Source organism: Danio aesculapii, chromosome 11 (genome assembly GCF_903798145.1).
Source record: "Danio aesculapii chromosome 11, fDanAes4.1, whole genome shotgun sequence".
Classification (NCBI taxonomy): Eukaryota; Metazoa; Chordata; class Actinopteri; order Cypriniformes; family Danionidae; genus Danio; species Danio aesculapii.
The window spans coordinates 12,918,767-12,945,186 of NC_079445.1; the positions used below are offsets into that span (position 1 = coordinate 12,918,767).

A 26,420-nucleotide genomic window follows, 5' to 3' on the forward strand; every position below is an offset into this window, starting at 1 on the left:
GTTACAACAGTGTTATGCATCAAAATAATTTAGAGAAACTGCCCATTTATTTTTCTGCACATTACATTTTTTACATTTCTTTTTATTTATTTAGCATTTACTCATATTTTGTTTTAACACAATAATACATTACTGAATGCACATAGTGAAATAAAAAAGCAAGTCATTTTAGATATCTTGAGGTCAACCGGAATTCACACAGAAGATTGTCAGATGGCTGTTTTTCAGTCATTCAGTGTAGAGTGGTTTAAGGCATGTCCTCTCAAACTCTGCGAATTAGCTGATGTGATCTGTTGAAACATAAAACATCTACATTTAAAGAGTGGCATTGTTCTTAAAACTAAATAAAATGTTGAGTTGTTTAAACTCAGCAAATATAATCAAACTCTGAACTCTAAAAAAACCCATACCCATATTTAGTAATATATGGACAAACCCAATGTTATTTAAATACTATCATTTTGAAATTTACCTCAATGATTGGATTTGTCCATATTTTGCCCATATGCCATAGGGCTGCATTTGAATTCAACACATGTGCATTTATCTTAACATTTACATAATACAGACTTCTTCAATTAAAACGTTCAAGGCTGTCAAAGTCAACAATCAGACAGCAAACTGTAATTATACAACTATCCACCTTAAAATACCTGAAAACATTACCAAGTAAATTCAGCCATTTAATGTTAATAGACAGAAAGAGCTAACCAGACATATTAAAGAATAAACAGCTAACAAAAAATATGATAGATGTAATTTCCAAACCACTGCAGGAAGTGTTTCTATAATCTCCGAAACCCTTGGTCAATCTTCATCAACTCAAATGCATTCATTAAATCTTTAAACTTTGGTCTAATTTTGAACATTATCAACAATATATGAGTAACACCTAACACACACCAATAGCTCTCCACCCTCGAGACCAGTGGGTGCAGAACTTTGCTGTACTTCACTGTGTGCAACCACTCAACAAGTCAGATTTCCGACACCTGCTTTTTGCCTTATATAATACCTCATTTCCTCATACCTCAGCGGTATGGTTCGTTCAGTACAGTACAGGTCAACTTTATCAGACTTGTGTCTCCATTGCCAATGGTACTGTAGTGATAATTGGATTTATCTCAAATATTAACATCCATATTTGGGTATTAATATTAATATTGATATTTTAGCTTCATGTGGGGCACCGATTAAAGTAGTGATAATTGGATTTATAACAAATATTAGAATCATTATTTTGGTATTGATATCAATATTAATATTGATATTTTAGCCTCGCGTAGGGCACCAATTAATGTAGTGATAATAGGATTTATAACAAATATTAACATCATTATTTTGGTATTGATATTAATATTGATATTTTAGCCTCTCGGGCCAGTGGTGGAAATAGTACTAAAAAAATCATACTCAACTAAAAGTACCATTACTTGCCTAAAAATGTAGTGTAAGTAGAGTAAAAGTATCTGTTGTAAATATTACTCAAAGTATGAGTAAAAAGCCCTTTCAAAAGTACTCAAGAGTAGTGTGTAGTGAGTATTATGCTGTAAAAAGCTGAAGGATTTACATGTACTTTGTGGGTGTGTGTAAATATAACATTCTGTAGTGCATTTACAGTAGTTATTGCCCAGCAGGCACACAACATCATAAGACGTTAATATTAGGTCAGATTTAAGTTGTGATGTCAGGTGACCAACATTCATGTCTAGCCAGCATATCAGGATGATCTTACTTTGATGTCCAATAATGATGTTAAACGACGCTGATATTTGGTTCATTTTAGGTTGTGTTGGAAAGTGACCAAAATCTAACGTCAAGCCAACATTTAAAACCAACGTCATATTGACGTCAGATACTAACATTTATTCATCAGGTACAGCAACCAAAATGATCTGATAGACTTCATATTGGTACCATCCACACAAAATCAAGCTGTAACATCATTAGACGTTGATAATTGGTTGATTTTAGGTTGGATACTGACGTTGGTCTAACGTTGAGTTCTGACGCCAACCCGATTTTCATTTCCAAACAAAACCCAACATCCCTCTGACATTGGGGTACAACGTCAATCTGACGTCATGTTGAAGTCCTGCATCTGCTGGGTGTTTAAGGCCATTTTGGTCATCATACAGTAAACATCCATCATCTTATCAATACGGCCAGACAGAATCTGCAGAAATTGTTTGCTATTTCTGCGGAAAATTTTGTAAAAAATCTGTGGATTTATGCAGAACGATTTTAGGAGTATCAGGAGACTTAATATATTAAATGAAAAAAATTATATATTTTTTAACTTTAATTCAATGTGTACATCGCAAATCCAATTAGTCCACTTATTTGGTAAACAAAGCAAGTGTAAATAAATAAATCATATTAACATTTTAATATTACTATTATTATATCACAATAGTATTAGTAAAATACATTTAAAAACTGAACAAATATAAATTTACACATATTTACCCAAGTAAATACATCGAAATCTGCAGATTTCTGCGCACGCAGATTCCATGTGGGCCTACTCATCAGTGACATGAGTCTTAACAGTCTCTTAATGGTAAAGATTTTGGACATCTTGTTCTTGGACACTTTTAATGCTTCCAAACAGTTTGCTGCAATTATAAATCACCCATGTCTTGAGGTAGTTCAGTGTGATGCGATTTACCTTCTATGGGCGATGTGATTGGACAGGAATCATAGGACGGATTTTTTTAATCCCCATAGACAAGAAAAAATAAAGTAGTGACTACAGATTGAAGGAAAGTAGTGGAGTAAAAGTATCGATACAGCACTAAAATATACTCAAGGGAAAGTAAAAGTGCACATTTTCAAAACTACTTAGTAAATTACAATTCCTGAGAAAAACTACTAAATTACAGTAGTTTGAGTATTTGTAATTAGTTACTTTACACCACAGCGTAGGGCACCAAATAATGTAGAAATAACAGATAAATAACTCATTTTAAAAGGGGCACCAGACAGCTTCAACTGTCAAATAAATTAACAATCATGTATAGTTAATTGAATAAAACAAATATAAAGGTGTTTATTATCTGGTCAAATCTGAAGGATAATGAGATCGTCTGACTTGTAGAGCCTTTTACTGTATTTTCAACACAAGGAAGGCACGATTGTAATAAATATGTATTTATAAACGAAAGAGTAAACAAGGGTAACTACAATTACTAAATGTACAATAAATTAGTGCATAAACGAGTCATGAAGGTGATAAAGTAACGTATTGTGATTAATAACTCTGTTATCTTTTCTAAAGCGAAGCTAGAGTCTGATAAGGTAAACCTTATTTTGAAATAACAAAGAATTGAGGAAGTTTTTGTTAATAAAGAAAATCAGTTATAAACATCTAATTATTTACATTTACATTTAGTCATTTAGCAGACGCTTTTATCAAAAGCGACTTACAAATGAGGACAAGTAAGCAATTTACACAATTATAAGAGCAGCAGTGAACAAGTGCTATAGACAAGTTTCAGGTGTGTAAAGTCTAAGAAGCAAAGCATTAGAATTATTATTATAATTTTTTTTTCTTCTTTTTTTGAGAGAGAGAGAGAGAGAGAGAGAGAGTACAATTAGTGGTATAGCCAGAGAGGCAGTTACAGATTAGGAGGGAAAGTGGAGACTAAATAGTTTTTAGTCGTTTCTTGAAGACAGCAAGTGACTCTGCCGTTCTGATGTAGTTAGGGAGTTCATTCCACCAACTTGGCAGATTGAATGTGAGAGTTCGGGAAAGTGATTTCTTCCCTCTTTGGGATGGAACAACGAGGCGACGTTCATTCACAGAACGCAAGTTTCTGGAGGGCACATAAATCTGCAGAAGTGAGAGCAGATAAGAAAGAGCAAAGCCAGAGGTCGCTTTGTAAGCAAACATCAGAGCTTTGAATTTGATGCGAGCAGCCAGTGCAAACGGGTGAGTAGCGGAGTGACGTGCTCTTTTGGGTTCATCAAAGACCACTTGTGCTGCTGCGTTCTGAAGCAGCTGAAGAGGTTTGATAGAATTAGCTGGAAGCCCGGCTAGTAGAGAGTTGCAATAATCCAGTTTAGAGAGAACAAGAGCTTGAACAATGAGTTGAGCTGTATGTTCAGAAGGGTCGGACCTTTCTGATGTTATAGAGTGCGAATCTGCAAGATCGAGCAGTTCTAGAAATGTGGTCAGAGAAGTTTAGTTGGTCATCAATCGTTACTCCAAGGCTTTTTACCATTTTGGATGCAGTAATGGTTGCCCCATCCATCTGAATTGAAAAGTTATGGTGTAGAGTCATTATATAGAGTAATTATATAGAATATTTTATACTGAAACACACTATGCCAAGGTCTCTTTTTAGAGGGTTGGAAAGTGATATATTTATGTTTCTGCCGTAGATGCAGTGGTTGAAAGAAGCTGGATCTTCTTGCAGGTCTTGAAGCATGGAACGAGCACACTTGGCTCTCTTGAGCTTTGAGAAAAAGAAATCTGGAGATTCTAGAACACGCAGAACTGAAGATTTTGGCGGTTCTGATGTCAGGGTCATGCTGACGTCTTTTTCCTTGAAGGTAGAGTTCCTGGAAATCAGGGACACGCAGATTTCTGGAAGTGGTTGTCCTGAAGCGATGGTTACAGATGCCTTGGAAAAAGCACTGTTACCATGAAAATCCTTGCTCGAACACACAGCAATGTTCTGAAGTTTTTGAGCAATTCAGAAAACCTGGGGCATTCAGAGAATCTTTTTGTTTCATCTTGCAGACATTCAGTGGTACCTTGTGTATCACCACTACACAGTTCTTTCTGATACCCCCACACTTCCTTCTTAATACCACCATTCTCACTCTTTTATCCTTTCTCTAGAAGGCTGGATTGAAAAGATGTCGCCTTTCAAATCCAGTATAGTGATTGGATGATCCTGTAAGTTGGTCACTGGGAGGTGTCATCCATAGTGTGACTGGCATTTGCATAGTCATAGTGCACAGTTAAACTGTCTTAAGTATTTTCTTATGCATAATTCACTTTCCAAACCACATTTAATTTACCCAAGGCATTGTTTTCAATATATAGAGTCTAAACATCACTGTAATGTTTCATACAGTGGAGTATTTCAAGTAGTGTATATTAAATATATACATGATTATTTGAATCTAAAGGTATATTAAGTGAAATACTCCATTTTGTGTCCCATTGTGAGATGGAAGATTGTGATCCATGTGTCTCTCTGTGTCTTAGATCAGTGTTTCCCAACCCTGTTCCTGAAGGCACACCAACAGTACAGGTTTTCAACCTCTTCCTAATCAAACACACCTGAATCAACTCATCAGGACATTAGAAGAGACTCTAAAACCTGAACTGAATGAGTCAGATAAAGGAGACATCCAAAATATGTACTGTTGGTGTGCCTCCAGGAACAGGGTTGGGAAACATCGTCTTAGACGATGTAAAATGTTGATTAGATCAAGAAACTGTTTTGCAAGTTCTGGCCTCTTCACACCTTTGTCCTTCAGAAGAACAAAGAACAGGTGGTTCTCCAACGTCATTATTGCCATTGATAATCTTAACAAAAGGGCCAGAGCTAAGTGTTAATTCTGCAGCATTTGTTTATATTGAAAATTAATTTTCCACAAGTTCTGACTTTACCTGCTGATCACTACAGTGCCTTTTTGTTCGGTGTGGTTTTGCTCTGTTAACCATCGTTTGGCAAATATTAAAACTTATATATAAAAAAAATAAATTATATATATATATATATATATATATATATATATATATATATATATATATATATATATATATATATATATATATATATATGTGTTATTTTTTTATATTTTCCAAATGATGTTTAACAGAGCAAGGAAATTTTCACAGTACCATTCATTCATTTTCTTTTCAGCCTAGTCCCTTTATTAAGAATGAACCGCCAACTTATCCAGCACATGTTTTATGCAGTGGATGCCCTTCCAGCTGCAACCCATCTCTGGGAAACATCCATCCATGTTCATTATACCGCATGTTTTTGGACTGTGGGGGAAACCGGAGCACCTAGAGGAAACCCACGCGAACGCAGGGAGAATATGCAAACTCCACACAGAAACGCCAACTAACCCAGCCGAGGCTCGAACCAGCAACCTTCTTGCTGTGAGGCGACAGCACTACCTACTGCGCCACCGCGTCGCCAATTTTCACAGTATGTTTAATTATATTTTTTCTTCTGGAGAAAGTCTTATTTGTGTTATTTTGGCCAAAATAAAAGCAGTTTTTAATTAAAAAAACAAACATTTTAAGGTCAAAATTATTAGCCCCTTTAAGCAATTTTTTTTGAAGAGCAAACCAGAACAAACAATCAGTATACAATAACTTGCCTAATTACCCTAATCTGCCTAGTTAACCTAATTAACCTACTTATGCCTTTAGTTATCACTTTAAGCTGTGTAAAAGTGTCCTGAAAATATCTAGTAAAATATTATTTACTGTCATCATGGCAAAGATAAAAGAAATCAGTTATTAGAAATGAGTTATTAAAACTATTATGTTTAGAAATGTGTTAAAAAATATATAAATATGTATGAGGGAGATCAAAATTTTCCCTTAATTGACTGAAGGAAACAAAACGCCTCTTGACATAACGATCCTTAATAAAACGCAGACCGTTTTCCCTCCAAACATAATAAGCTTTATCAGTCCCTGCAGGCAAGAATGAATGATTCTGACAGATTGTGCATATAAAGAGGTCTTTAGTATGGTTAGACCTTTACTTATGCATCTTCCAGCCAGAACATTAAAGCTCTAGCATTAGAAGCCCGATGAAAATGCTTTAATATTGGCATACCCAAGCCTTCTGCAGACACAGGCTTTTGAAGATGGATTTTTGAGACTCTATGTCAGGGATGTCAAACTCAATTCCTGGAGGGCCGCAGCCCTGCACAGTTTAGTTCCAACCCTAATTAAACACACCTGATCAAACTAATTGAGTACTTCAGGCTTGTTTGAAACCTACAGGTAAGTGTGTTGGAGCAGGGTTGGAACTAAACTCAAATAAATCATTATTTGTTAAGTTTTAACTCTACATTAATAGATGTTAGTAAGCAGTTTATAAATACAGCTACAAATGCTGTATTCTTGAATTATAAGCACATTTATAATTTGCATAATGATTGTGTTTTCATACTTTGTTAATGATTATTTTTCATTACTAAATTAAGTATTGCATTACTAACAAACCAATTATTTACCGTAAGTAAAGTTGGTGGTTTTTTATATAATTCAGAATGCGTAAGTAAATGATCAATAAACTACTCAAATTAACATTTATATATCTTATTATTAAGACATATCACAATAGTTACTTTGTATGTTAAGAAATGGTTTATTAATTCAACTTCATCCAGCTTTTTGACCTATTGAGGACTATTTATGCTTTGTAAATCACTTTAAATGACAATTAAAGGCTTAGTATAAAATGAACAATACATCTTTGCAATCTTATCCAAAAAATTTACTGTAAAGTTTAAACATTGCTAAAAAACCGGTGTCAAAATAAAACATAAAATTGGATAAAACAACAATATAATAATTTAACAATATAGTATGATACAACATTTCAATGTTATTTAACAATGTTTAAACAATGTACAGAATATAACTGAACCTTTAATCGTCATTTATACAGGATTTATTATTATTATTATATAAATAATAATAAGATTAGATATAAATGTTACTTTGAATAGCTTATTAACATTTATTTAATTATTTACAATATTTAATTTCTTCATCTTGAAAACTTAAAACTGTATTTTTGCAAACTGGACATTTGCAGTCTAGGAATTCAGTACAAAAAAAATCTAGTTTGAAAATTTGAAAATATGTTGTCTATAAAATAAATTTGTTTATAAAAATCTTCCTTGAAAAATTCAGTTGTCTTAAATTTCAGATGTTCAATATTCAAGCTAAGAAATTGGAATACAAAGCATTTTTTAATGGCATATAATATTCAGTATCAAGATACATATCAAATCGTGACTTGAGTATATAGTTAGACCCCTGATACAGATAGATAGTAGGAATAAGGAGTATGAATTATTTCTGTCCAAGGAGTTGGGGGGATGATGAATTTTTTGAGACAACAATGGCTACGCTACGGTCACTGTTGCTGGAACCCATAACAGGCTTTTTTTAAAGGCACCAAAAATTGATGCATTGAACTTGGAATAGCAATGCTCATTTCAGTTAATTTTCCCAACCGACAACTACCACTCAATAACCGAATATTAACCATTAACTGATTAGATTAATATTAAAATATCATTTAATAAATAAAAATAATAATAATTGACGTGTCTATTTTGTCTAACACATTAAATATGCCTGATGCATTTTAAAATATTGATTTATTTTGTGAACAATAGCATAGAACATTAATAACAGAACATTGTAAAATGCAGCTGTTTCCAACAACAGGAAAAAAACAAAATAAAAAGAATAAAATAAATAGGCCTGCTTTAAATATTTTCTTTATCTAAATTACAAATTTAGATTACAAAATGAAAATACTGACTGAAGTCTTTTATGTTTTTTAAAAACCAGCATGGCTGTTAATTTTGAATCATTTGTTTGTTTGGTTGTTTAAATACAAAAGCAGGCTACCACAAATCAATCGCTCTGTAGAAAATAAGCTTTTAATTAATGCTCCACTTTAATTCTTATATCACAACATCTGTCAACATTTTTAATAGAAGTCACTATTTTAAAGATTATGTCTTGAGCATCAGGTTAGGGAGTGTTTTGTTGAACTGTCCCCAGAAGCACAGAAATAAGTAGGCCTATATGAACAGATCCAAATCTCATAAGGTATAGAATGCCCTTAAATAGCGTAGCCAGCCTAGTTGACGTCAAAGAATGAAGTTGTTTTTTTTTTATTGAGATTGTTTTGTCAGTCAAATGAAGGTCTGTTCTTTACAAAAGCAAAACAGATGCTCTGCGGACGCGGTGATGATGGACAACAACATGGCGCATGATGACTTTTATTTAAAGTACAGGCTACTAGCATATAAAAATTTAGCTTTTTACATATAGCCTAGTATTGAATTACTTAGCATACATTTTATAGTTTATTTACAATCCTTCCTACTCTCCAAGAACTGTACTTATACTGAGTGAGCAAAAGGGCTGCCAAAATCACTCTGGACCCCTCACACCCAGCACACTGCCTTTTTGAACTTTTACCTTCTGGTCGACGCTACAGAGCATTGCGCACCAGAACAGCCGGCCACAGAAACAGTTTCTTCCCTCAGGCAATCCATCTCATGAACACTTGATAATAATTGTGGAACCAACATCCCTACTTGCTACACACTTTTTATACAGATATACACTTATTTAACAACACACTTTACATGCCAATTTGCACATAACAGCTGCACATATAACGTTGTATATAGTAATATACCCATTCATACACTTGTTAATTTGTATATTTGCATTCACTACTTATGCATTCATAACAGAAGAGAAGCAGCAGCAGCTTCGCTCATTACCTGTTTGACTTTATTTCTGTCAGATGTTCACAATAGTCCATATGAGACTTATTAAGAATTAACTGTTTTAGTTATTTACATTTTACAAAAAACATGTTCTCCCCCCCTTCTCACCACGATGTCACCATAGTGGAGAGAAGCGGTTGATTTACTTGGGCTCTTCAACTTGATTTCTGATGTTGATTTTTCTTTGCTTGCTATGACAAGTAGCAAGAAAAGAGAGCAAATATGATCAGGTTGACTGATCCTGTATCCATTCTTACTCTTGATAAGAGTTACTGTATAAGAGTTTATGTTTGGCTGTGCAAATTATATTTAAATGAGTGTTTATCATTAAGGAACTAAATTCAGTGTTTTTCAAGAGAATGGACCTCAGCTGTGGGTTTTATACATTTTTAAAACACATTGATCACCTGAATCACTTTAGAGACACAGACATCAATAATCAGCGTATCTATCTCAACAGTGGTTTGAGATTTTTTTTTTTGGCTGCAGTGTATGCTAAGAAAATCACACAACATTCATCCATAGTTCCCAGCATGCACTGTTGGAAAGAAAAAAAAAACTCACCATAGTTGAGAAGCACATGCTGATTCTTTATGTCTGTGTGTTTTGAGTGTTTCAGATGTTCAATGTATTTTATGATCTGATAACAGTATTGCTGAGTTCCATTTTCTTGATCCAGAACAATATTTAAACTTAATAGATCAAAACAAATTTGACAGACCCGTGACAATCACCACAGTATCAATTATCCAGAGCACAATTGTTCTCTTTATACAATATTTGCCACAATACACTACTTGGCAAACAAAGAGAAACTAACATTAGAAATCGAGTCAGAGTCCAAGTAAAGCAACTACTGTTCTCCTCAATAGTGACAGCTTAAAACACAAAAAGTGTTGTTGTTTTTTTTTTTTTTATTGTTGTTGTAAAAAATTACTTAGTTTTTAATAATATCACTATATTACACTATAAAACAGCAGTTTTTACTGTTATTGCTATGTTATTATTACTATCTAAAGTGATTTTAGTATTTTATTTTTATTAATTCTGTTTAAAATGATTTACTATTTATGCTAGATGGACTTTGTGTAGTATGAATTGTCTATCTTTGCTTTAACCAATCAGAACTTTTACCTGAGTTGACACCATTTCTTGTTTTGTGTAAGGATAATAATTACTGAATTGTTGTTACTGTAAATCAGATCAGCCAGCGAGAGTGCGAACCCCTTCTGCCAAAAAACTGCAAACTATCTTCAGTAAAGTTTCTTAATTTTTATTGAATCTCGGAATCCAAGTCTATTCTATTCATCTGACACACCAGACTTTTATTTTAACTGGTAATCTTCATCCCCAACAATATCCCTCTGCAATTGGAGTCTGGACTTTCTAACTGGAAGACCTCAGTCAGTCCATGTCAATGTGGAGTCCATGTGGAGAGTCAGCGGCACTAAATTCTTGGGGGTTTAATTTTTAATACATGCACAAATCGGATGTTTTCCATCAGTGTTGCACAAGCTTGATTTGGGATGCCAGCTCCTGGACTGTCACAGCTTGTTAGTCACAGTTCAAAGTGTATAATTTAAGCATCAACGTATCACAGCTAGATTTTTGTCCCTTAGGTTACACAAATTTCACTCTTCATGTAAATGCACCAACCTACTTTTTGTTGGCTTATTATAAATGCAAAACATTTTCACAGCATAATAATCACTACTCATTACTCCTTAGTACAAACCGTACAGAAGTAGTAGTACTTATAATTTATACTCATATTTTGCATATTATTTACTCTACTTGCCCTTTAATACCTTTTGGCAAGTAATAGTAATTTTAATTAGTATGATTTTTCAGTAATCTTCCGACCACTTCAAAGGATTCCAAACATTAACATGTAGAAATTGCTGAACATAAACATGCTGAAATGGTGCTCTACAAAGTTGACTGAACACTGACACACTAATTACTTAATATTATAGAAATAATTAAAAGTCTATACTTTACCTTGACTAACACATAATCTCCAGGTGTAATGCAGGCCATCTGAGTTTTCTCTGGTTGAACAGGCAAATTTGTTTTAGGAAAAATCACTTTCACATTTCCATCATTTCGTCCACAAAGTTCCTCAGATGATCTTTTGCTTTCCTGTAGATAATGAAGAAAAAATATATCTGTAAGAACCAATTAAGTATAATTCTTAGGAGCATCAATCTCCAAAGGAATTTATTACAATATGTCTTCTTAGACAAGCAACTATAGGATGAATCACCCTCAACAATTTCATTTTCCAAATTAAACAGACTTAATAAAATGCTAAGGTAACGCTTTACGTTAAAGGTGCTGTATGTACGTTTTTGACTCTTCTAAAGCATAAAAGCATATTCAAAGAAAACAATATTGATTAGTTTACAGTTTAAGTTATGTGCAATAAAATTAAATGACACAGGAAAAAAGTATTGAATACATGAAAAACAGGAGCTGTAAGCAGCGAAAGACCCACAGAATCATCAAGACTTTTACACTGTTGAAGTTTGTGAAAAACTCACATCTGAGCAATTCATCTGACTTCATTCTCCAAATAAGAGGCATCTTTAAGCAGCCGTCACCAAAAAAAGTTTTTATATAAAGTATTATATAAGTATATACTTGTATATTATATAAGTATTATATACATTTCAGTAGTTCAGTACTTTCACCTTGTGTCGTTTCATTGTTATTATACACCATTTCATTATACACCATTTAATTGTTATTATACACCCTTTTACCAAGATGGCGCCGATGATGATGGCTGCCTCCGTGTCGTGCTCTGCAGTAGTTTTTGTTAGTTTGTCCTGTCTTGAGTCACATTGCTACAATTAGTTTCACCAGAGACGAATTGTTGGACATTCGGGCACATACACCACCAAATATTTTTCCAAACTTGGACTTAACTGATGTTCTGTTGGACATTGTAGTCGGCTGAGCCGCGATGATGCTCAAACGCTTTCAAGCACGCAGACGAGGAAAGCGTGCAGGCGCGCTTGTGAAACTCCGACAGCGCGGATTTCGGACCGCGTTGCCTAGCATCCATCTGGCAAATCTCCGCTCTTTACCCAACAAAATAAATTAACTCATTCTGCTCTCTCAGACAAACAGGGGTTTTCTGCATTCAGCTGCTCTGTGTTTCTTGGAAACCTGGCTGAACGACACTATACCGGACAACACGCTTCACCTACGGGGCTATGAGCTGTTTAGAGCGGATCGCGATGAAGAATCAATGCGGAAATCGCGCGGTGGCGGGACGTGCTTTTACATCAATGAAAGGTGGTGTACAGATGTAACGGTTTTAAAGAAGGTGTGCTATCCAGATCTCGAAGCACTGTTTATTAACTGTAAGCCTTTCTACTCCCTGCGCGAGTTCTGCTCGTTCATGCTCATCCGTATTTACACTCCTCCGCACGCGCACACGAGCCTGGCAATACAGAAACTAGCTGATCAGGTCACGGTGATAGAGCAACAACACCCGGACTCTGTTTTAATCATTCTCGGGAATTTTAACAAAGCAAAACTATCCCGTGAACTGCCAAAATATAGACAGCATGTTACATGTCGCACAAGAGACATTAGCATATTGGATCACTGCTATACCACAATAAAGGATGCATACTGCTCCGTCCAACGAGCAGCTTTGGGGCACTCTGACCATTGTTTGATTCATCTCATACCAACCTACAGGCAGAAACTGAAAACAGCCAAACCTGTATTAAGATCTGTGAAAAGATGGACTAACGAAACAGAGCGGGATCTACAAGCCTGTTTCGATCTCACTGACTAGAGTGTTTTTGAAGCTGCTGCAAACGATCTGGATGAGCTCACAGAGACTGTAACATCTTATATTAGTTTCTGTGAAGACGTGTGCATTCCTACCAGGACTCAACTCACATACAACAATGACAAACCATGGTTTACTGTAAAACTCAGACAGCTACGTCAGGCCAATGAGGTTGCTTACAGGAATGAGGAGAGGGCCTTGTATAAGCAGGCCAATTACACACTGAAAAAGGAGATCAGATTGCAAAAAGGAACTATTCTGAGAAACTAAGGAGTCAGTTCTCTTCCAGCGACTCAGCTTCCGTGTGGAAAAGTTTGAAAAACATCACAAACTACAAGACACCATCCCCCAGCACTGTAGACAGTGAACGACTTTCAAACGACCTGAATGAGGTCACACCTACTCTGAACGGCTCTTCACGCCACCATTAACACCTACACCACCCCCGCCTCCCCCATTTCTGCACTTCAGTTCAGTGAAGATGAGTTGCGCCAGGTCTTCCATAAACAGAAGAGGAAAAAAGCACCAGGCCTAGATTTTATAAAACCAGCCTGTTTAAAATCCTGTGCTGATAGGACTTCCGGTGACGTCATGTGGCTAGTAGTAGCTTGAAGAAATTGCTCCGTTCAAAAACGAATATAATTCCTAACTAAATTACATAAAACTCGGCGAATCTTTATTTAAACAAAATGGCATCATCCCTGAGAGGTAAGGGATCGCAAAAACAGGAACAAGTTAAGGACAAGGGGGACAACTTGAAACAGTTGACTCTGAAACAAGCCTCGTGTTCACCGGCGGTTGCAGATGCTAGCCCGCATGACTCTGGGTCAAGAATATTGGAGGAACTCGAGAAAATGAGGAAAGATAACCAAGAGGGACACACGCAAACTCAGCTCTCCTTAACGAGACTAGAAACGGCTTTTAAAGGACTAAAAGATGACGTGACAAATTTGGAAAAGAGAACCTCGGAGGCGGAGGACCGTATTAGCGCTAACGAGGATACTGTGAAGCGCCATGAGCAGGCCATCCGACACCTGTTGCAGCGCGACATGCACCTGACTGGGCGCTGCGAGGACATGGAGAACAGACTACGGAGAAACAACCTGAGAATTTACCGTGTGCCAGAGGGAAGTAAAGGAACAGATGTAAAACTTTTCGTACAAGAGATGCTTAAATCTGTCCTTCAACTACCCCCAGAGATGAGCATCAGCATCGAGAGAGCCCACAGAGCACTTACCGCCAGACCTAAAAACCCAGATGCTGCCCCGCGATCCCTGATTGTGAAGTTTCTGGACTACTCCGTCAAAGAGTCTATTCTAAGGAAAGCATGGGAGCAAAAAAAAGTGATGTATAAAGAAGGACAAATATACTTGGACCACGACTTCTCACCCGAATTGCAGAAGAAAAGATCGCTTGTGCGTGACGCAGTTAAGGGAGCATTTGAAGCTGAGGAGAGAATGGGTTGACCAGCAATATAGCTCCTCATACCACAATGGGAGAAAGAGGGGTGTCGCAATTCTTTTCAATAAATCTATTTATTTTTGTCATGAAAAACATTTTTGTGATAAAGAGGGGCGGTATGTGATGGTAATTGGAAGTATAGGGGGCATTAAAATAACTTTGCTTAATTTATATGCTCCAAACGAGGACAACCCAATTTTTTTCAAGAAGATGGCATCATTGATAGCAGATAAAGCAGAAGGGATTATTCTAATTGGCGGGGACTTTAATTGTGTTTTGAGAGCAGCTGTTGATAGGCTCCCTGCAGGTTCAGGTTCAAAATCCCAAAAATCTCTGGCTCTTTTAGCACTGATGGGGGAATTAGGCTTGGTTGATGTCTGGCGCAGCTTACATCGCAAGGAAAGAGATTTTACTTTTTTCTCACAGGTTCACTGTGCCTACTCAAGGTTGGATATGTTCCTGATGTCGGGAAAAGACTCCTTTAGAGCCACTGAATGTAATATAGAAGCAATCACCATCTCAGACCATGCTCCAGTATGTTTGAAATTAAAGATGAGCCCAAATAATAATTTTAAATATTGGAGAGCCAATGTATCTATATTAAATAAAGAAATAGTTAAACAGGAGTTACAAAAAAGCATTATTGACTATCTTGAATTTAATGATAAGGATCTGTCTCCAACAGTTTTATGGGAGGGAGCCAAATGTGTTCTAAGGGGCAATATTATTGCAATTTGTTCCAGATTAAAAAAAGAGAGAATTGCAGAACAATTAGTATTAGAAAATAAAATCAGAACATTGGAAAGAGAATTTCAGACAACTCGGACGGATGATTTACTGGACAAACTAAATGAGACTAGACAACAACTGAACAACTTGTTAACCTATAAAGCAGAGGGGCAGCTGAGATTTACAAACCAAAAATATTATAAATTTAGTAATAGGGCTAGTCGTTTGTTAGCATTTCAGCTGCGTAAATCGCAATCAAGCAGAGTGGTGCATAAAATAAAGTGCCCAAAATCGGGGGATATGATGCACCAACCGAAGGAGATTACAAAGGCATTAGCTAACTATTACCAGGAGTTATATGGGGAAGAGGACTGCCCAAATAAGATGGAAAAGACTGAAAATTTCCTTAAATCAATTCATCTTAGTAAACTGACCGAGGAGGAAGCTGACCAAATAACAAGCCCAATAACAAAAGAAGAAATTTAAAAAAGCATTATGAAACTTAAAAATAACAAATCTCCGGGAATAGATGGACTCCCTGGAGAATATTACAAAGTGTTTGAAAAAGAGCTGACACCGATTTTGCATAAGGTTTACAATTATGCCCTCTCAGAAGGTGTTCCCCCCCGGTCATGGTCTGAAGCCATTATTAGTGTCATCCATAAAGAGGGCAAAGACGCAACACTCTGCACCTCTTATCGTCCCATCAGCCTTCTATGTGTTGATCTGAAAATACTTGCGGCCATCATTGCAAACAGAATTCAAAACCACATAAGAAAACTTGTAAACCCTGACCAGACTGGTTTCATTGCACAGAGACAAGCAACAGATAATGTCAGAAGAGCCTTAAATCTCCAAATAATAGCGCAAAAAAGGAATATCCCATCAATGCTTCTCAGCTTAGATGCTGAGAAGGCGTTTGACAGAGTGGACTGGGCCTTTCTACAGCAGACTCTCAGACATATGGGTTTTAATGACACCTTTATTAAATGGATCCAAATATTTTATAAAGACCCCAGGTCAAGAGTAAGGGTTAATGGCCACTGCTCTAATTTTTTTCCCGCTGGGACGCGGCACTAGACAGGGTGAAGTCCTCTCCCCCTCTTTATTTGCACTTAGCATAGAGCCGCTGGCCGAACTGATTAGATCCTCTTATACAGGGAATAAGAGACGAAACCAATGCTCCCCATAAGTTGTCTCTTTTTGCTGATGATATTTTATTATTTTTGGAAAATCCAATTACGACCATCTCTGCCCTGCTCCAAAGTCTTAATGAGTATAGTACTGTATCGGGATATAAAGTTAATACAAACAAATCTGAAGAATTAATGATTGTTGGGAACTGGCCATCACAGTTAGATAATTTGGTCTCATTTAGACACTCCACACAGGGGTTTAAATATCTGGGAGTAACAATTACCCCTAAGACCACTCAGTTGTTTTCATCTAATCATGAAAAGTTATTTAGGGAAATTAAAACCGATTTGAATAGATGGGATATACTTCCACTTTCCCTCCTAGGAAGAATTGAAGGTATTAGAATGAATGTTCTACCAAGATTATTGTTCATATTTCAAAGCCTTCCTGTTGTTGTACCACAATCTGCATTCAAATCATTAGAAAAGTGCATTTCAAAATTTATTTGGCAGAACAAAAGGCCAAGAGTGCGCCTTAAAATTCTGATGTCAGATAAGGGTAATGGTGGTCTGGGGCTGCCTAACATAAAAATGTATTATTGGGCTGCCCAAATAAGAGCAATCGTGGCCTGGATCATTCGTGATCCAGAAACAGTATGGGTCTCCATGGAGGAGGTGTCAATGCCTGGAATATCTCTATCGAGGCTCCCATTTGTTGGTCTTGAGACACAGAAGAAAATAAAGATAGAAAATTTATGGGTTAAAAACACTCTAAAAATCTGGAACCAGGTACAAAAACAATCAAGAGGATTGGTGGCCCTTTCATGAGCCATGTCCATAAGTCAGAATATTGAGTTTCTTCCATCTCTAACGGACAGGGGCTTTGAGATGTGGGCGGAAAAAAAGCTTTTTACTGTAAACCAACTCTTTGAGGGAAATGTAATGAAATCTTTCTCCCAACTAAGAAACAAGTTTAATCTACCCTCAGGGGACCATTACAGATATTTACAAATAAGGGACTATTTAACAAAACATAAGAATTGGGATCAGCTCAGAAGAGAACCAACAAACATAGAAAAACACTTGATTCATCTGATTGAAAACAAGGGTGTAATGAAAAAACAAGTGTCCTTAATTTATTGCAAACTGATGATGGATATGTCGGATAACACACAACATATAAAACAACAATGGGAAATGGAACTCAATGTGACATTGGATGATGATACTTGGGTGGATGTTTGTTCTGGTTGCCATAAGGGAGTGGGGAGTCAAATGTGGAAGGAGTTTGATTGGAAGTTTAAAATTCGATTTTTCAGGACACCACTAAAGTGTTTCCGTTCTGGTAGTTGTGGCAGCAATAAGTGTTGGAGAAACTGTGGACTGGTGGGTGATCAAACGCACATATTTTGGGACTGTCCCATTGTTCAACACTTTTGGACTGAAGTTAAGGGGATCGTAGAAAAGCTCCTTAAAGTGAATCTCTTTTGGGACCCTTTAACGTTTTTACTGGATAAATTTCCAGAGGATCTGTCCCATGATCAGGAAACTTTGCTACATCTCCTGCTAATGGCTGCAAGAAAAAATATAACAATTAACTGGTTTAAACCTGAACCACACACGGTTTCACAGTGGATACAAAAAACCAGACAGTTATATTCAATGGAACAGTTGACAGCACAAATACAGCTGAAGACTCAAATCTTTGAAAGAAGATGGGGACCAGTTCAAAGCCTCATTGGATAGGTCACTTATGTCTCTAAGTTTGTATTTTTGCTTGAAGTTTGTCTATTTACTTTTATTTATTAACTTTTTTTTTTTTTTTCTCCCTCAGATCTATATTGTCACTATATATATCTTTATTTGTATGCTCGGGCCCAATCTCAGGACTGTTCTTATTACTGTTGGTATTTATGTTGACTGTTGTCAATAAAAGTTCAAAAAAAAAAAAAATCCTGTGCTGACCAACTGGCCCCCATCTTCACCCTGATCTTCAACAGATCACTGGAGCTGTGTGAAGTGCCCTTCTGCCTCAAATGCTCCACCATCATCCCCATCACAAAGAAACCCAAACTTACAGGACTAAATGACTACAGACCGGTGGCGCTAACATCTGTGGTCATGAAGTCTTTTGAAAAACTGGTGCTGGCCCACCTGAAGGACATCACTGAACCCTCACTGGATTCCCTTCAGTTTGCGTACAGAGCAAACAGGTCTGTAGATGATACAGTAAATACGGGACTGCATTATGTTCTACAACACCTAGACAGACCAGGGACCTATGTGAGGATCTTGTTTGTTGACTTCAGCTCAGCGTTTAACACTATCATCCCAAAACTTTTCCTGCCTTAACTCAGCTCTCTGTGCCCACCTATGTCTGTCAGTGGATCAACAGCTTCCTAACGGGACAGGCAGCAGCTGGTGAAGTTGGAAAAATTCTCATCTAGTATCCGCACAATCAGCACTGGCGCCCCTCAGGGGTGTGTCCTTTCCCCACTGCTCTTCTCCCTGTACACGAATGACTGCACTTCAAAAGACTCCTCTGTCAAGCTCTTGAAGTTTGACAATGGAGACACTCACATTGACTCCATTGTCAAAAAAGCTCAACAGAGGTTGTACTTTCTTCGTCAGGTGAGGAAGTTCAACCTCCCAAATGAGCTGCTGAAACAGTTCTACACCTCCATCATTGAATCAGTCATCTGCATATCAATAACTGTCTGGTTTAGCTCAGCTACTAAATACGATCTCCAAAGACTGCGTCGAATAGTTCGGACAGCTGAACGAATCACTGGTACAACCCTTCCTACTCCCCAAGAACTGTACTTGTTCAGAGCGAGCAAAAGGGCTGCCAAAATCACTCTGGACCCCTCACACCCAGCACACTGCCTCTTTGAACTTTTACCTTCTGGTCGACGCTACAGAGCACTGCGCACCAGAAGAGCCTGACACAAAAACAGTTTCTTCCCTCAGGCAAACCATCTCATAAACACTTGATGATAATAATTGTGGAACCAACATCACCACTTGCCATACACTTTTATACACATATACACTTATTTAACAACACACTTTACATGCCAATTTGCACATGACAGCTGCTCATATAACGTTGTATATAGTAATATACCTGTACATACACTTGTCAATTTGTATATTCGCATTCACTACTTCTATTTTTTAGAATATATTTAATATCTGTTTTTTTGTTCTGTCTCTGTAATTCTGTTGCACTGTAGATGCTCTGTCATGAAAACAAATTCATCGTATGTGTGAACATATCTGGCAATAAAGCTCTTTCTGATTCTGATAAAAAAAAATATTTCCACATTTTTTGTTTTGTTATATTTTTATGTTTGTATTATTTGGGTTTTTACCAAAATCTGATTCAATTCCATGTCAACATGAGCTTTAGAATATTTTCCCAGAAAAAAAAAAAAAAGACGTGTTGAAAACTTTTTCCTCCACTTTATTTTATTAATCTGGTGGACAGCAGCAGACTTCAAATGATACACAGATTGAGAGTTCCACATGAGATGGTTATTGTTACATAGCGGATGCACCTCGCTACGCACATAAGGTTAAGGATGACCGCTATTAAAAGAGGTCACCCGGAGTCCCCGTTCCTGTTCCCCAAGCACTCACACACAGGCCAAGTTGCGAAAAAGGGGTAACAAATTTATTAAACAAAAATTCCAGTATAGGAAGCAGGGAACAAAAAGGTCAAAACAATAAACAAAACAAGGTACGCTACCTATTATTAAATTTCTTACCTAAAACCGAAAATAAAGATCCGTAAATGAAAAACAATTCTGACCTCCATAACTATCCATTAAACAAGAGAAAACTGGACAAAAGAAAAAGGGGCCTTCCCTTAGATCATTCAGCAGTAAGTAAACATTTAGCCACAGCTAACAGAATACCGTCCTAGTACCGTATTTAACAGAGTATCTCACCAGATTACTTTGAAACAGGGTTGTAGACATGAAACAAACGATCAGCCACGCTAATGCAAGTTACCGTCCTAGTACCGTATTTAACAGAGTATCTCACCAGATGACTTTGGAAAAAGGTTTCAAACAGAAAGATATCACTGCCACACAGAGAACTTAGAGCGATCTGCTCACACACACAACAGCGAGGGGAAACAGGAAGAGAACTCGATGAAGAGCGCAAACAGCACGCTTTTATAATTGGCGCCGCCCCTCTCACAGCTGCACCTGATATCCGCTCATGTGGAGAGAGAGAGAGAAAGAGAGACAGATAGAGGATACAACACACACAGGAACAATACACACTAGCATTGTCAAATAATGTTACTCAATATGTAACAGTTATTAATTATCAAATAATATAAATATTACAAACGTAAACATTAGTTGAGCAGGGTACATTGTAACCCCGTGCCCTGACAACACGTTACATGACGAGATTTGTAGTGATAAGCAATCTGGCTGTTTGCACCGGAGGCAGCATAACAGAAATTTAAATACAGCCATTCAGAAGCACAGATTATATGTGCATTCACTGCGTTCCAATGAAATGGTAAGGTTTCCAATCTAGTTAATAAACCTCTTTAACATTATTAAATGAACATACTGAATCATTGATATTTGTTGGGTTACACTGAGTCACAGTTTTGAAGTCACATTTCAAATGGTTAATTTTATTTTCAAGATTTGATGTGAACTATCCTTGCTGCTTTCAGTAGTATGGAAATAAATGTCATGTAATATGGCATTCAAACTCATATTATTAGCATTTAACACTGATTAAATCACATCAGGTGTACCTGAGGTGTTCATTGTCATAATTTTCTGTTGTTCAGCTGCAAGAAATAGAAGCTGTTTCTAAAATATAAATTTCAGGTGTTGGTAAAGACAAAAAACGCCGTTTACTATGGAAAATATTCAATCTATCCCATGCCATTGCTTTTATTTAAAACACAATTTAAATCAGCCTTTAGGTTTGATAGTCAGGCACATTCCTGTTGATGTTGTCAATCTGGCAACCTGCGCTTATATGGAGTTGTCAGAGGAGGGGCTGAGTGAAAATGTATTTGAATCAGGAGTCCAATACCTAGTTCAACCACTGTGTGTCAAACTTACTTACTGTACCTTTAAGAGCACACACATTACCATGAATTCATGCATTAACACATGCATTGATTTATTCATTAATATATCAGTTTTCATTAATTATTTGATGGATGAACCACACCTTAATTAAGGCATCAATTGAGATATTTACATCATCATGACCTATGATTAATTAGACATGATCATGTTTGTTAACAGAAGGTCCTTACCTAATTACAAATATATGATTATGGAATCATAAATTCATGGATGGGAGAAAGCATTTTTGATCTGGGGTCACCACAGTGGAATGAACCACCAACTTATCCAGCACATGTTTTACTTATTACAGCCTTACGGCTGCAACCCATCTCTGGGAAACATCCATACACACTCATACACTACGGTCAATTTAGCCTACCCAATTCACCTGTACCGCATGTCTTTGGACTGTGGGGGAAAGCGGAGCACCCGGAGGAAACCCACACGAACGCAGGGAGAACATGCAAACTCCACACAGAAATGCCAACTGACCCAGCGGAGGCACTACCTACTGCGCCACTGCGTCGCCTATTATTACAATCAATGTATTCAAATTATTACAGGAATTTCCAAAATACAACATGCATGCATACAGGTATGTCATTATTATAAAAATAATGTTTTCATTAATACAGATCAGAGTTATCAAACAGGTTCATATCAGCTTCATAGAATCTTGCTGGTAAATAGACATAGTCCAACAACACTGGCCAATCACAGCACATAGCTTGTGACTTCTGTTGTCATCTAAATACATAAGTCATAATTAACTAAGTATTAGTTTATGATGTTTGTGGCCCCTTAACTTAAGTGGTGACCAAATGGATATTGCACAAAAGCAAGATAAGGATTAAGCTGGGATTTTCAAACTAACTTATCTGAATTAAGTTACTACACAGATTTATTCTTTGCAGCAAGCCTGCTCCAGAGCAGGTTAACAACCAGGCTAAGACTAATCTTCGTGATTTTTATGTTAGTTTTGTTGTCAATGCTAGAAATTAATGTGTTTTATAGTTACTCCATGATCTTGACCATTTACATATTTATTAATATTAATAACATATATTTTAGTATTTTTTTAATGCAAAGAGGTACAAAAATTACATTAAAACATACAAATAGAGATGGAAAAACAAAGATGAAAAACAGAGATAAAAAACAAAACAAGCAAACAAAAATCAGTCAGATACAGGTGTGTGTGTGTGTATATGTGTGTGTGAGTGCGCGCATGTAAAGGTACTGGGTGGACAGGTCAAAGTGCATAAATAAAAAACCAAAAAAATGTATATACATACAACATGCATAACAGTACAAAACTGGCATTGGGGTAAAGTTGGTTTTTATATTCGCAGATTCAGACTTTCTCCTTAATATAATTTCAGAAAAGTACTGTTGGCTAATTCTAAATAGTAAAATCATAAAAATCCGCTACAGTCAATGAAACAATTCAATTAAATTCACCTTTATTTGTATAGTGCTTTTACAATGTAGATTGTGTCAAAGCAGCTTCACATAGAAGATCATAGTAAATTGAAACAGTTTAGTTCAGTTTTCAAAGTTTAAGTTCAGTCAAGTTTAGCTCAGTTCAGTGTGGTTTAATAATCACTTCTGAGAGTCCAAACACTGAAGAGCAAATCCATCGATGCGCAGCTCTACAGATTGCAACCATGCAAGCCAGTGGCGACAGCGGTGAGGAAAAAATTTCACCAATTGGCAAAAGTGAAGAATTAAAAAACCTCAAGAGAAACCCGGCTCAGTTGGGCATGACCATTTTTCCTATGGTTAAACCTCTTGTGCAGAGCTGCAGTCTAGGCGCCGGACAGTGCTAATGTTGTTTTGAAGTCATGCCTACACGCTATTTCAGCCTGAATAGTCAAAGTAACGTTAGAGTAAGAGCGCGTCACAGGCTGTCATTGTTCAAAAATAAACAAATGTGCAAATTAATCAAACTTCAACACAGTAAAGCTGGTTAGGTGGAAGAGCACTATTATGTTTTCATATTCAACTGAATAAAAATCAGTTCAGAAAAAAGGAGTGCTAAAAACAGAAATATCCTGTCAACTTTTTACATTACACTTAAGTTTACATTACCAAGACAACAAGTGATTTTCATCTTCTTTTACACTTGAACAACTAAACAAATGCTTAGGTCTATTTAACTGACTATATTATTGATGCTGTAAAAGGTACCCCACGAACCTGAAACTAGGCAATCATTTGCCTGACATTTTCAGTGGCTGAACAACACTTCCATGCATATAAACCCATCCAGCTTCCAATCTCAACTTCTTCATTATTAATTCCCCACTTTCAGATTTCCCAGCTTTCCAAATTAATAAACTTCACAGTAACCGATTGAACAACCGATTGCTGACATTTGTAAATGGTATCCAGCATCTTTCGATAAACACATACCTTGTCTCTATATTCTGCGCTGCAGCATGCTGTAGATTTAAATATGCGCTGAAACAGGGAGGAGCAGAAAACTATCTATTTGCTTTAAAGGCAACTGAGCAGAAATTAGAAAGGCTGAGCAGAAAATTAGTGGGAGATAAAGCACTTCTAATAAACGAATGAATGAATGAATGAATGAATGAATGAGCGGGGCTGTTGAGTACAAGTAAAGAGACTTTTTATTAACTCTATTTTAAAGCCACATAAATGGAAACCCCCTTCGAAGTTCCTTTCAAAATCGGAATGACCAAAGAAATAAATACTCATCTGACAAAATATTTATCTAAAAAAATATCCCCATGTTCGAAATGTACTAATAATATAAAAGATGGCCTAGCACACTGGAAAAGAGGACAACATTTAGCTTTATTAAATAATTTGCTTTGTAATAATATTAATGTGGTTTTTGACAGTTAGCAAGCTTTAAAATATGCAATGGAGGATGTGTGATACACATTTTATGCACTTATTGTCGAGTTTAACTCAACTCGAATTTTAGTTAAACACCTAGTACCTTGCACCGATCCCGTCAGGCATCTCCTCAGACCAACGGTCTTTCAAACAGCTGCACCATCTTAACATTTACTTAATGACCGCACACAGACTGATTTTATGAGAAAAGCTATAAATGGAATTCTGTATTTGCATTTATTTACACTGCAAAAAATAAAATAAAATAAAATAACTTAAAACATCTAAAAAGTGTCTTTATGTGAAGTAATTAGTCATATGTGGTTGCCAGGTTTTCACAACAAAAGTAATCATCCTAGTAGTTTTCTATCATTGGTAGAATATACATTTCAAATATTTCAAAAACAAGTAAATATAACATATGCTATAAGTCAAAACTTTAGCCCATGAAATAAAAAAAAAACAATGATTAACATTCAAAAATCTTTCATCTTTTACAGTAGCAGTACTGATTATACTTGAAGTAGAATACCCGTAATGCAGTGCACATTACAGTAGCGAACTGTACAGAATGTAAGTGGTATTTTACTGGGCATTTTCGCAGCAAGTTACTGTAAAATTGCAGCAAAGTCTAACAGTATATACATATATTCTTAGAAAAAAAAAACCTAAATAAGGAAATTATATCACAAAGCAGCTGGTTCTCATCCTGGATCAGCAAACATGCAATGGACTAAGCCATTAAGAGCTGTTTAAACTAGGACAAGCCATGATTTTATTCTGTTATCCTGGCTTTTATGTTTCAACTTTTGTGCAATACCCCTCTGGTCCTTTAAAATACTAATAAACAATGTGTTATTGTAAACTGTTTATTTAATTGCATGCTTCTATAAAGCTGAAATGAATCTGTTTGATAACTCAAATCATAAATCATGAAAAAAAAATGTTTTCACAGTAATGGACATAATAATTTAAATACATAATAATTTTTTTTAGTACACATATTTGTAATTTGTGTACCCTTATCGTAAAGTGTTAACACATTTGTATCTAATATATACATAAATGTTAAATTAATTTAGACTTGTTATTGAATCTATATATTGTTACTTTCTGGTGATTTTAAGTGCTTCTATTATCCTCATTCCTAAGTTGCTTTGAACAAAAGTGTCTGCTAAATAAATATATGTAAAAGTAAGTAAATAAATAAATAAATAAACAAATAAATGTAGGTTTCAACAGATCTATGTGAGAAACAACTTTCTAGTACTTAGTATGCATACATGATGACATGGAAATCATCTGCTAAAACACAATATCATACTTTCATCATTTCTCACTCATGTTGTTTATGACATTCTTTTTTTGTTAAACATAGTATGATATTTTAAAGTGAAAATTAATACTAAAATAAAACTATTGAAATATAGTGAAAGCCTGAAAGCCTTTTAAGAACATGAACATGTTGTGGGTAACTATTTAGCTTGTTATCCCTAACAAACTCTGCAAGCAATGAAGAAAAGTATGCAAAACTTCATTAAGTATGATGTTATACTCACTCCCTCTACCAATACAAGCTGTGTGTTGCCGATAAGAGTCATGTTGACTTCAGTTGCCTTTTTTCTATAAACAGAGATAAGTTCTTCCAGACGGCGCTTTTTCACTGGTGCAGGAACATTATCTTCCAACCGATGATATGCATGGGTTTTCTAGAAATGAGAAAAAAGCCACATGTTATCGATTTCATTAAATTCTGTTGCTTTCAAT

The 26,420-nt window shown here is 36.1% G+C and overlaps 1 protein-coding gene across 1 annotated transcript; it reads right to left on the minus strand.

Moving 5' to 3' along the window:
- LOC130237463 (mitochondrial tRNA methylthiotransferase CDK5RAP1-like) lies at window positions 1–26,420 on the minus strand. The gene is made up of 3 exons (XM_056468409.1): window positions 26,213–26,420; window positions 11,536–11,676; window positions 1–290 (listed from the first exon to the last, which is right to left on the minus strand). Exons 1-3 carry the CDS (start codon window positions 26,252–26,254, stop codon window positions 225–227), a joined length of 249 nt encoding a protein of 82 aa, XP_056324384.1. The 5' UTR covers window positions 26,255–26,420; the 3' UTR covers window positions 1–224.

Bases quoted from the DNA above. Each gene is read 5' to 3' on its own strand.
- LOC130237463 (XM_056468409.1), bottom strand. From the start codon at position 26,254: ATGACTCTTATCGGCAACACACAGCTTGTATTGGTAGAGGGA. The intron at 11,677-26,212 runs GTGAGTATAACA...CATTATCTACAG, and splicing joins AGCTTGTATTGGTAGAGGGA to GAAAGCAAAAGATCATCTGA. The intron at 291-11,535 runs GTAAAGTATAGA...ATGTTTCAACAG, and splicing joins GAGATTATGTGTTAGTCAAG to ATCACATCAGCTAATTCGCA.